General features: G+C 36.6%; 1 protein-coding gene across 2 annotated transcripts in view; it reads left to right on the top strand.

Moving 5' to 3' along the window:
- The first annotated feature begins 823 nt into the window (after positions 1-823).
- Positions 824-12,040, top strand: part of HGF (hepatocyte growth factor) — a 79,947-nt gene continuing 68,730 nt past the window's right edge. The window contains exons 1-2 of one of the 2 annotated variants that reach the window (XM_065884363.1): positions 824-1,064; positions 8,796-8,961. In XM_065884363.1, the coding sequence (XP_065740435.1) occupies positions 980-1,064; positions 8,796-8,961 (251 nt within the window). In that variant the 5' untranslated portion in view covers positions 824-979. The remainder of the gene's footprint in view (positions 1,065-8,795; positions 8,962-12,040) is intronic. The other variant, XM_065884364.1, reaches the window with a different exon arrangement.

Here is a 12,040-nt window from a genome sequence, read left to right as displayed (position 1 = left end):
CAGGGAGAGGCAGTGGGTAATCCCAATGTCTTAGACGTTTTAAGAAGAGTACATGACCAGATTTTATCACAGACCCCAAATCAGACACACTTCTTCTACGTGCTTTTGGTACCTTTGTGGTGACTGGGGAGCTTAGCTCAGCTTCTGAAAAAAGCTACCTGCTTTGAGCCCGTTGGGCAGGGGCAATTTTCCTGCCTGACACTGTGGGTGCTTTTGTTTTGCTTGTTTATTTATTTTTACCCCCACAATAACATACCCTTTTCTCACCGGACCTCTTGCTACCTGGGCTGGACCTGTCTGCGCTCTGCCTGCCAGCCTGCCTCCCCCCTCCTTCCCGGGCTCTGACCACCTGGGGAGCCTGTGTCCGTGTTTGGAATCCCTGGATTGCTCCAGTAGTGAAACGAGAGAGATTAGGAGCTGACGCACATTTGACAGAAAGGCAGTGCTTTGCTTTCTTCTTATGCTGCTTCCCCTTCCTCTTTTCCCAAATAGAGATGTAAACACGTGTATTTTCCTGTTTTAAATTTAGCGAATTGGTCCTCTGCCTGTGCCTTGATTTAGCTACTGGGCTGAGCCTTGCAGCTCCCTTCCCTGCTCGGATAGGAGCCACTGGGATCTGGAGCTCCAACTTCCAAATTGAAGCTGGCCTCAGGCCAGGTGACCTTCTCTTTGTAAGTTTCTTTCCTCAGCAGAGTGGGGGTGGGGTCGTGGGGAGCTGGGATCTGTTTGGTGCTGTTGGGGGGTGGGGGGTGGTGAGGAAAGGAGGGGGGGTGGAAGAGAGTAAAGGGCTGTTGTTAAACAGTTTCTTACCGTAAGAGGGAGTTCAGACCTAGATCTTTCCAGTTAATCACACAACAAACTTAGCTCATCGCAATAAAAAGCAGCTCAGAGCCGACGGGCTCTTCTAGGCACTGAGTCGGAACAGGATTCTTTCACGCAGGCATCGCCAGTGGGATCCGCCAGCACATCCAGCAGCACCATGTGGGTGACCAAACTTCTGCCAGTCTTACTGCTGCAGCACGTCCTCCTCCACCTCCTGTTTCCCATTGCCATCCCCTATGCAGGTTAGTTTTCTCTTTTCTTCCTTCTTCTTCTTCTTTAACTCTCTCTTGCTAACATTTCCTTTTCCTAATGCTCTCTCTTTACCCGATTCCCAGCATCCTTCCTTAACTCTGTATGTGGTATGGGTTTTTAAAATCTCTCATTCAGCTTTCTTTTGACATTCTCTTTCTGTTTGAAAAGCATTTAAAAAGATACTTAGCATCCCCTCTGTTGTTTCCGTCCCCCTCCCCATTGATCCAGCCCCCTCTCACTTAGCCTGATAGTCAGGGATGGTGGGATGGGAGCGAGATGCTAACACTGGCTGAACTTTGCTGGTTTGGATAAATTTAAAGCTGAAGAGAGGAGGGGAAAGTGATGGTCAGTACAGCAGGGACATGTTTTTTTTTTTTTCCCAGAGGAGAATTTTCCATGACAATCCACTACCCCTCATCACTCAGTCAACATTCAGGGCCAAATTATGACTTAATAATTTTCATTTGGAGAAGGCAGATTAAAGTCTGAGTATATGCATGTTATAAAAATGAAAGAGAAAGCCTCTCTCCTAAGGTCTCATTCTTTCTGGGTATGGATGCCTGCCCTTTTGAAACTGCAGGGCCAAGGAGGCAAAAATTGTGTGACTCTGATTATAGCTGTAGAAATGCTCCTTTCAGTCTCCCATTTTCTCCCCAGAATTTACAGGTTGGGAAGGAGTTGCTTGGGAGTTCATACTGCCTAGAAGTTTAGAGGTTTCATTTGCTGCTTTGGGAAGTTTTCTGTTGTTATCAGGGCAAGAGGAAACATCTGTATTTGGTTGTGTTATCATTGTCGTGGCTGGGATGCCAACGGGAGAAGGTAGTGAGCATCATAGGTGGGCACAGGGGAATAAAAGAATGGAATAAATGCCCAGACAGTAGACATAGTTTTTTTAAATAAGACAGAGAACTGAGATATATCTCAGTTATATCTTTTGAGATAAGTTAAATATGACATTTATCAGACCTCCAATCTAGTTTCCAATGTAATACAAAGGTTGAAAACACCAAGAACTTGCAAAATGACGAGGAAAATCAGTCCCACCTGGCTTTCTTCGATTTTGTGATGTGTCCCTTTTGGAAAACAACGCTGTGTGGGAAGTGTCAGTTCGAGAACATTTATGTTAGATTTCTGAAGAGGTGAAAAAAAAAAAGTTCAATCTAGCAGGTTATCACCTTTGAGGTGGGTCATGTTAAAATTGATTCTTATATGACATTGCTGGTTTGTGGGATTTTGAGTATAAATTGAAATGACAGCTAATATTTTGAGGAGTTTCATTTTCAAAGATCAAAATGTTGATGGGCTGAAGTAGAATATGGTTACCTGGAATCATCTGTGCTTATGCATGGGGAACACAGTGTGGAAAACCCAAACAGTAGATCAACCATAGACAATGTCTATTTGTTTTTGGCATGCATTGTGAAGTTTTGGCAGGAGATAAACATTTGTAATTATATTTCATTTTGGCTAATGTTGAAATGACTGCGTTTCCTGAGGATAGGGGGAATGCAGCCCAAGAGTATGCCGCAGGCAAGGAGAGGCCAGTTGGGAATTACAAGTAATAGAATAATTCCTAAAGTGGATAATGCTAAAATTGTTAACAAAAAAGGGTCTGCCTTTGTCTGGGTGGCAACTTTATTTTGATAGTTTTTTTAAAAAATTACATTCCTCAAAGTGGAAAACATGGATAGTCCTCTTAGAACATATAAAGAAAGTCTGTTCTTTTTTATATCATCTAACATTGAACATTTAGAATTTTGTTGTTACTTGCTTCGGTTATACTTTTTGATTTAGCTTATGAGTCTGTTTTTTTACCTATTGTGAAATAAGACAATATTTGAAAAGAAGTGGATACTATAATGAGGTGACAACCAGTTATGAGCAGAATATATTATGGAGATATTTTTAGAAAAGTTTCAAAAAACGTAAAGAAATGTTCAATATAATAGACCCAAGCCATCTTTATAGGAGTTGGTTTACATAGGATTATCCTCTATTCACTCGCAACTACACTGGATACAAATATCCAGTCCCTTCTAACAACAACAACAAAACATTAAATGAGCACCTACTATCAAGGAGCCTGTGGGAGATGTACAGATGAACAAGTGAGAAAGAAACCTACATTTGTTTTTTTTGTTTTGTTTTGTTTCTTTAACTGACTCTGCACCCCAATACCTTCATTTTTCTTTTAACATTTTATTGGCACATAATTGCTTTACAATGGTGTGTTAGTTTCTGCTTTATAACAAAGTGAATCAGCTATACATATACATATATCTCCATATCTCCTCCCTCTTGCGTCTCCCTCCTACCCTCCCTATCCCACCCTTCTAGGTGGACACAAAGCACGGAGCTGATCTCCCTGTGCTATGTGGCTGCTTCCCACTAGCTATCTATTTTACATTTGGTAGTGTATATATGTCCATGCCACTCTCTCACTTTGTCCCAGCTTACCCTTCCCCCTCCCTTTGTCCTCAAGTCCATTCTCTACGTCTGCGTCTTTATTCCTGTCCTGCCCCTAGGTTCCTCAGGACCTTTTTTTTTTTAGATTCCATATATATGTGTTAGCATACGGTATTTGTTTTTCTCTTTCTGACTTACTTCATTCTGTACGGCAGACTCTAGGTCCATCTACCTCACTACAAATAACTCAATTTCATTTCTTTTTATGGCTGAGTAATATTCCATTGTATATATGTGCCACATCTTCTTTATCCATTCATCTGTCAATGGACACTTAGCTTGCTTCCATGTCCTGGCTATGGTAAATAGTGCTGCAATGAACATTTTGGTACATGACTCTTTTTGAATTATGGTCTTCTCAGGGTATATGCCCAGTAGTGGGATTTCCGGGTCATATGATAGCTCTATTCTTAGTTTTTTGAGGAACCTGCATACTGTTCTCCATAGTAGCTGCATCAATTAACATTCCCACCAACAGTGCAAAAGGGTTCCCTGTTCACCACACCCCCTCCAGCATTTACTGTTTGTAGATTTTTTGATGATGAAACTTACATTTGTTGAGCGACTGTTATGGACCAAGTTCTAAAACAAAGCTTATTTAATTCTAATAAGATTGGCATTATTGGATTGACTCATCTTACATGAGGAAACTGAAGTTAAAGATCTTAATTTTTTTCTTATTATCTTACATACTGGATAGAGCTGAGATTCCTACCCAAATCTATGTGAATGAAATATGCAATGTGCATTTTTCCCTTTTATTTATATTGAATACAGCAACGGTGAAATCAACTGAAACTCGCTCTAAAAAATCCATTTTGCTAAGTAATATAAGAACAATTCTGTGTTAGAAGTATTATTATGTTACGGTTGAGAGTTCATTTCTAGTTCAGATCAAACCAGGTTTAGGGGGTATGCAATACTCAAGTAGAGTGTGAAAATACAGGTAGTAGTACGGTCATTACTTAAGTCAGGGGAACACAAAGTGGCTGAAGGTACTGAAGTGAGAAAGTACAAGGACAGGCAATCACGTAGGGCTGGTGTGCTGAGTACCTGAGGAGGAGTATGGCCTGGGTTTGGAAAAGTAAGAGAGACTAGCACATATGCTTGAATATCATGCTAAATTACACTATTTTAAACATTATGGGTCACAGCTGGAAGGGTCTGAGTTGACAAGATACCTGACTGAAGTGTGGTTGTTTTAGCTGGTGTGTGGAGGAGAGCTGCAGGCAGAAACAGACAGTGAAGGAAGAGACCAGGAGGAGGATGAATGAGGAAGTTGCATGGAAGTAGAAGGAGGGAAACATCTAGGGAGGTCCCTATTCTCACACTGAACATCATTTCATTTGTAAATCTTTTTGGAAGAGATACTTATGCTGCTTCTCAAATACCAACATTTGATTTAAATCTGACTTGATCCCTTCCTGACATCTTTATTTATGATATTGTTCCCTTCTCTAAAGAAGGGATGAAAATTGTCCACTTGTGAAACCCAAGTCCTAGATAATAGAAATGAAGACTTGGACTTGTATTTATGATTTTTGCCTTCGGGAAGTAAATCTCCAGTCACCACCATTCCCTTCCATTAATTATTTGTGTACTTTCATCTTAACATCTTGCCACTTCAAGCTGTTAATCACTAATCATGTGGGTAGATTTCTCAGAATACGTGGAGCCAGATTCCTGCTTCTTTCCACACCCTGCAAATCCTTTCCTTTGCATGATTTTTCTTTGAAGTCAATGGTTAGTCCATACAGAGAAGAAAATATATGAGGTACTGAGAGAAATAAGTGTGAGGCCCAGGGACCAGAGGGAGAAATGTGTCTTTCTTCAAGCACCTTGATACATTTGACCCTACTTTCTGTTTGTAGCTTTTCACTAAGAGCCTAATGATTTCAGTTTTAAAATAGGGACTTTGGTTTCTTCAGGAAATATAGCTACAGAATGTTTTCCCATACTGAGGGCAGAGGGAAAAGGAGTTGCAATTTAAAATATAAGAAAGCATGACAAAGTTGCAGTGATCTCTTACCCTTTGATTTCATTTCAATGTTTTGTTTATAAACTTCAACTAGCAGTCATGCACAAAAAATAGTAGGGAAAAATCTGATCCAAAGATATTTTTGAGTTTCTTCCCAAATTAAGCTTGTTTTTTAACTGTTGTTAAAACAAGCATCAGTTGTTAATACATATGGAAGAGAAAGTTAAAAGTATCTTCAGCAAAGGAATTTTATTTTCAGATGCTGTTTTTTGAATGACTTCTGTTTTGAATTTTTCTTTTATTGAAGAAGGAATTAATTTTATTGATGTGTGGATTACATGATGTACAACTAGCTTGAACTTCGCCTTTTTGAATAATTAGTTACTGACCTAACGATATGACTGAATTATAAGGGAAAGCTTCTAAGTCATGAGAAATAAAGAGTGAGAAGGGAATCTTAGTATCTGGTTCTGATTGCCCCTGATTAGATTTGTAGCCCCAGACAAGCTTTTCTCTCCTATTTATTATCTAGTAAAGGGAAATCATAGATTTATTTGCTTTTCAAGATACTTTTTGATCTTTAGATGAAAGGTAGTGATCGAAAGTTTATCAGCAAGGAAGACTAGACTATTTTTATGAGGTACAGCCAGGCATTAACACATTTCAATAGGACAGCTGAGGATCTGCAGAATTAAATATAATCAACGATCCCACAGAAACCACTTTTCTCTAGTCATCCTCAGTGCCTTCCTTCATGTTGTATGGTTCTGAGAGAAGAAACCAGAGCATTGACCAGGTATTCTATTTTATTTGGTAATTGGTAAAATACATGTCTGAACTCAATGTTTGTCTTAGACTTTTAAAATTTAGTTTTATGTTCTTCTCTCACACTTAAACATAGGTAATAAATACATAATACATTAGGCCAATTTTAATTCTATACTTTTAGTTAATTGAATTTATTTTATATATATGTGCATATATACACACATATATATATGTATATATATACACACATATATATACATATTATATATATATACATATACATATGTATATATATATATATATATATATATATATATATATACACCACAATTTTTCCACTTTGGCAGATAGCTTTTTGAATAGATTTTCTGCGTCCATTAACCACTATTTGTTTCTGAGAAGTATTCCAATTTATACAGGAATTCAGAAGATTTTTATGCCGTGAAACATTTCACAGCACCTAAGAAAGAGTGCACTAATGTCAAAAGAAGTGGAAACTCTTAGTGGAGAAACGTATCTCCCATTAACATGGTCCTGTGGCAGAAACCAAAATTTGAAAAGACTAATACCACTTCTTTGCTTGGGAGAATAACGGTTTCTTCTCTTATGCCAGAAATTAAAGGATGAAATTTCAAAAACAAAACTAAAACTTTGCATATTCATAACATTTTTAACCCAAATTGATTTCCAAATGATTGTAGTTTAAATAGCTCCTTTTAGTTCACATATAATATAACTTTCATTTTATAAATTGAGTAATAGGCTATTAGCATTTAAGGTAATTAAACAAAGTCACTTGGCAAGTCAATAAGAATGCCAGAATTATCATCAGTCTGCCAACGTTATGCAAGGCATTTGGTCCACACTCAATAAATAACATGTTGATGGATTATTTGGTTGACTGAATTTCTATGTTAAGATGTCTTTTAAATTATACCTGTTCTACCATAGCCATTCCATCTTATAGGGCAAAGAAAAGTTGAAGAAAAGAAAAGAAAAGAAAATGAAAGCATTATTACAGAAATTAGTACCAGTCTTTTGGGGATTGTGTTCTGGAGTTTTATAGAGAACCAAAATTTAGAGGAATTCATGTTTTCTCTTATTTACTGTGGACTTCAGGTTAGGATAGATATGAATGGGTAGCATCTCCATGTTTAATAAAACAACTGGAGCCAGTGGTTGCTGGCAGACTTAAGAGTATGATGGCATTCTTGGTACCTCACTCTGTTAAGCCATATTTCCAAATTTTCTACAGAAAAATTTTCACCCTCTTTTCTTGGCACATTTCACCACGTTTAAAGACAAGAAGTGATTTCCTGTTCTGCCATCCAAGTTACTTCTCTACTGATAGCTTTAAGCAAATCTTCAGAAACTGTTTATAAGCCGTTATTTCCACATGCTTTCTTAGCAAGTCTTAGAGAGAGATGACATCATACGTGTTTAAGAGTGGGGGCTCTGAAGCCAGGCAGCTGGATTTTCAATCAGATCTTCTAAGTCATCAACTTTCCCGTGTCTTGGTTTCGTATCTTAAAAATGTACGTATTATTACTGCCTTTGTTATAAGGGTATTCAAATGAATTGACAGGCAGGGGAGGGGCACAATTATATCCATCCTTGTTCTACAACAGCTGCAGTCTCTTAGACAATTTGATCCTCATTGTGAAGAGATGATTATCATTAGAAACCAGGTAACTTTGGGCAAATTAAGAATGAAGAAGCAAGTTCTTCATATTCTAAAGTTATCCATAAGATTAAGTCTCTTGGGATGTTTTAGCTTTGCTCTTCAGCTTTTTAATAGGAGGCTTCACGCTATCTAGGGGCCTGGTACAATACTTTGATGAAGAAAAATGATATTGCTACATTAAAGGATGAAGTTTTACATACATTTGATTTACAACATTTGGCTTGATTTCAAAACAAACACTTCAGTGATACTGAGAAATAGTGCCCAAAAGCACAGAAAACACTTATGTAGGAAATGAAAGGGCTAGAATATGAATAGTATGAAATACTTTAAAGACCAAGTCAGAAGAATTTACCCAGTGCACCATTTTTAGTGAGAAGTTTCTCACCTGTCATTGACTTGGCTTATCTAATTAGTACTATAATTTACATAAAGACCAATTGTAGAAGGAAATGACAGATTTAATTATAGAGCATGATATGATATGTCCTGGCACTTCCTTTCATACTGTTTGGAGAATACCATGTTATTTATTTCTTAAGAGTGAACTCTGTCCTAATTTTTAAAAGCATCCTTCATTTGAAAGAATGTAGATGAATGACTCTGTATGTGAAGTTATTTTTTCTTCACTGATTAACTATTCCTCTCTTGCTCTTAAGTATCTGAGAGTATCATTCCCCATATTACTCCACCCCCCAACCCCTGGAGGTCTGGTATGTTGTCAGATAAAATCATTACCTCGTAGATGATTCTTAGGGATATTTTTTTCTATATGAGCCTTAAAAGCTTTTCCCCTATGTTTTAAAAAAATATTATTATTAATAGAAGGACAGAAGAAAAGAAGAAACACACTTCATGAATTCAAAAAGTCAGCAAAGACTACTCTAATTAAAGAAGACCCATTACTGAAGATAAAAACAAAAAAAATGAACACTGCAGACCAATGTGCCAATAGATGTATTAGGAATAAAGGACTTCCATTCACTTGCAAGTAAGTTGCTTCATTTCGTTCTTAGAATAATTTTCCAAATATAGCATGGACTCATTATCATCATCTTTTTTGTATTCAATGCAATATACTCTTAAAATTGTAAGCTTGATTTTAGTTTTAACTCATTGCAACAGCAGACTTAGCTCTCATTTGATGGAAATATGAGTAAGGGAGAACACATAAACTGAGATCTTTTAGAATCCACAGTGGCTTTAGTTATGGAATTTATATTTTCTCATCTTATGAACAGCTGAACTTTAGGAACTAAAATTCAATTTGATTAACTTTTTATCTCTCTAATATTTTACAATATTCAGAGTAAACTTTTTTTTTTTCTTACAAGAGGAGTGGAGGAATTTTCAGAATAGAAGTTGGCCAACAACCAAAACTTACTGCAACTTGTATCATTGTCTTTAGGGATGTAAATAAAAACCATTGAGATAATTAGTTTAAAAAAACTAGAGGGACTGTTTAAAAGAAGTTAGCGGGTAGTGATGATGAAGTTTTAGGTGAAAAGTGTTGGGGCAATTCAAAGAGGCATGAGGGGACTCAAATGGAGAGTTTTCTTATCTTTTGAAAGCTTCTCTGTGACCTCCCAGGGAAAAATTCCTTACAACTTTGCCAGTATGCCAAAGGATAAAACTTGGAGTTTTGGGCCATGAAGGTGACAGTTTCATCTGAATAGTTTTCTAAATTGCCAGAAGAAAATGCATTTCCTAGTTCTTCATAAATATTCCCTCCCCACACTTACTTTCCACCTTTTTATTCTCTATTTCATCCCACTTTAACAGGAGTGCACATGGTATCCTGTTACTTTTGAATTCTACTCTATTACATTTGGGTAGTTAACACATAATGTGAACACAGATTTTAGTAATGTCATGGCAAGAGGTCCTAAATTCGTCTTGCCTTTCTCAGAGAAGTAAGTGTTATGGGCCCGAGGAGAAAGGACATGGTTAGAGGAGCTCTTCAATAGGTTTAGCAGGAGGAAAGACTATCTCTTTTCTATTCATTTAGATCTCCTCTGGAAGTATTTTTATAGCCAAACTGCCACTTTCAGGGAGATATTTCCTGGCACTGGGAGTGGGGAATTAACTTTGCAAGTAATTCTTATGATAACTCCTTCCTTCCCTGACTTTCCTAGAAAAGGCTTGAGATTAAAAAAAATAAATTAGAGAAAACTACTCTCAATCAACAACTCAGCTGTGTAGATTTATGGAGATGTTCTTCTGGCAATTGAGGAGGTTGGATTTATTGTATTTTCCCCTTTCAGGGTTAGAAGGGCAGGGCAAAGGGAATGGGAGAACCACATCTCATTGTTGATTTTTAACTTTGAATTTGAAAATACACTCTCCTGGATCCACAAGTAAGGAAAGTATTGCTAAGCCTTGATTTTCACATTAGTCAGCCATAGGCCTAGAAAAAACCCAAAACAAAACAGCTTTCCCTTTGTTTTATTTAGGAGAAACTAAAATGATTTTGCTGCGTTGGAGAACATATGTGACCAGATTAATAAAACTTTACATATCCCATATATACGAGGTTTCATGCTTTTCAACCATATTCTGGTTGAGTTATATTTAGTCTCCAAATTTATGGCAACCTGTGCAGAAAACCACATGTAGTAATACCAATGTACAGCTAAAGTTCTCTGCTCAGACATGGTGTCATCCTTCACACTTGTGATATATATACATACTTATCTGGAATCACTAAATACATTACTTATTCAGAATTGAATGGACATACTTGTGATATGCTGAAAGTAGGTTCTTAATGAATTAAAGATCTTTTTGGGGACTTGTTACATGAACTAGAATCATTGAAAAACAATGGCGAACACACTAAAATGCTTGGAAAATACCAACAGTGCTGTGGGAAAGCATCTGTGATTCAGTGGGCATGAGGTGGAGGTCTCAAATTTTGTTTCCTCTTGAGAAGGTATCAACAATATTGAATTTATAGAGACTGAAGTTGTTTTTTGCTGGATGAGAAAGATGACCAGAATGCCTGATTCTAAGCATTTCAAAAAATTACTGTACATGAACTGACTCAAGAGATGAAAATTTCTAACCATGACTGAGTAACTGGTACTGGAATTGCCCTTCTGCCATAAACAACTCAAGAAAATAAATTATTGAAAGGAAGATGATAGTTAAAATAAGGCTAAGAGAAGGACTCCTAAAGTCAAACTTCAAAGAAGATATGCAACTCATGGCATTTGTCAGCTTGGATCCAGTCCATATGGAGGTGTAAAATGATACAAGCAAATACAATTTTCTGAGGGTATATGGAATTGTAATGGAATGAGAGAAAAGGGTGAATGAAATCAGCAAGCTGGAAACCCTGTCACCCACTTTCCAGATGGAATCACCTTTGTATTCACAGAAGCAAATCTCACATGTTCCTGATGGGGCTTATGAGTCACTTGCAAGGCAATCTCATGTCAAAGCCATATTACTGAAAAAAAAGTAGTAGTTTATATATGTGTGGTACATTTTTATTTTAATGTTAACTAGTAGGCATTTGAGTCTGTAATTTTAAAATTTCTTTTTAGATGTTCGTTTAGTTATCTTCATATGTATTCTTTATCTAATTACCATGCTTTCAAGGTTATTTAACTCTCCCCCCAACACCCTACAATAGGGATATAGGAAATTTTACATGTATTGCATAAGTTTCCTATCTACCAGATCAAAATTCAAATATATTATCAGCCAGTTTTTCTCTTTTCAAGTTATTCTGCCACAGTTGCAAAAACAGACTTTTATGTTTGTTCTTTAATACTATTTCAGCTGTAAAATGTTCTTGTAGGTGGACATTTCAAAATGTCTACGTGTAAATCAAAGCACAAAGTTTATACATATAATTTTTGAAGTTAGATATAGAATAAAATGCACTATGTAAAAATATAAAATAGTTGAAATACTTTAATTTTATAACATCTTTTTAATATTTGTTTTATAAAAGTTATTTCCCCTTATTTAAAATTACTTAAAAGCTGTTACAACGTTAAGAAATAAATGACTAATTTGAACTACATAAAATTATAAGAAAATTATGTGCTTTCAAAAGTATA

This window comes from Phocoena phocoena, chromosome 9 (assembly GCF_963924675.1).
Source record: "Phocoena phocoena chromosome 9, mPhoPho1.1, whole genome shotgun sequence".
In the NCBI taxonomy this organism is placed as follows: Eukaryota; Metazoa; Chordata; class Mammalia; order Artiodactyla; family Phocoenidae; genus Phocoena; species Phocoena phocoena.
This window is presented reverse-complemented; position numbering and strand designations above follow the sequence as displayed.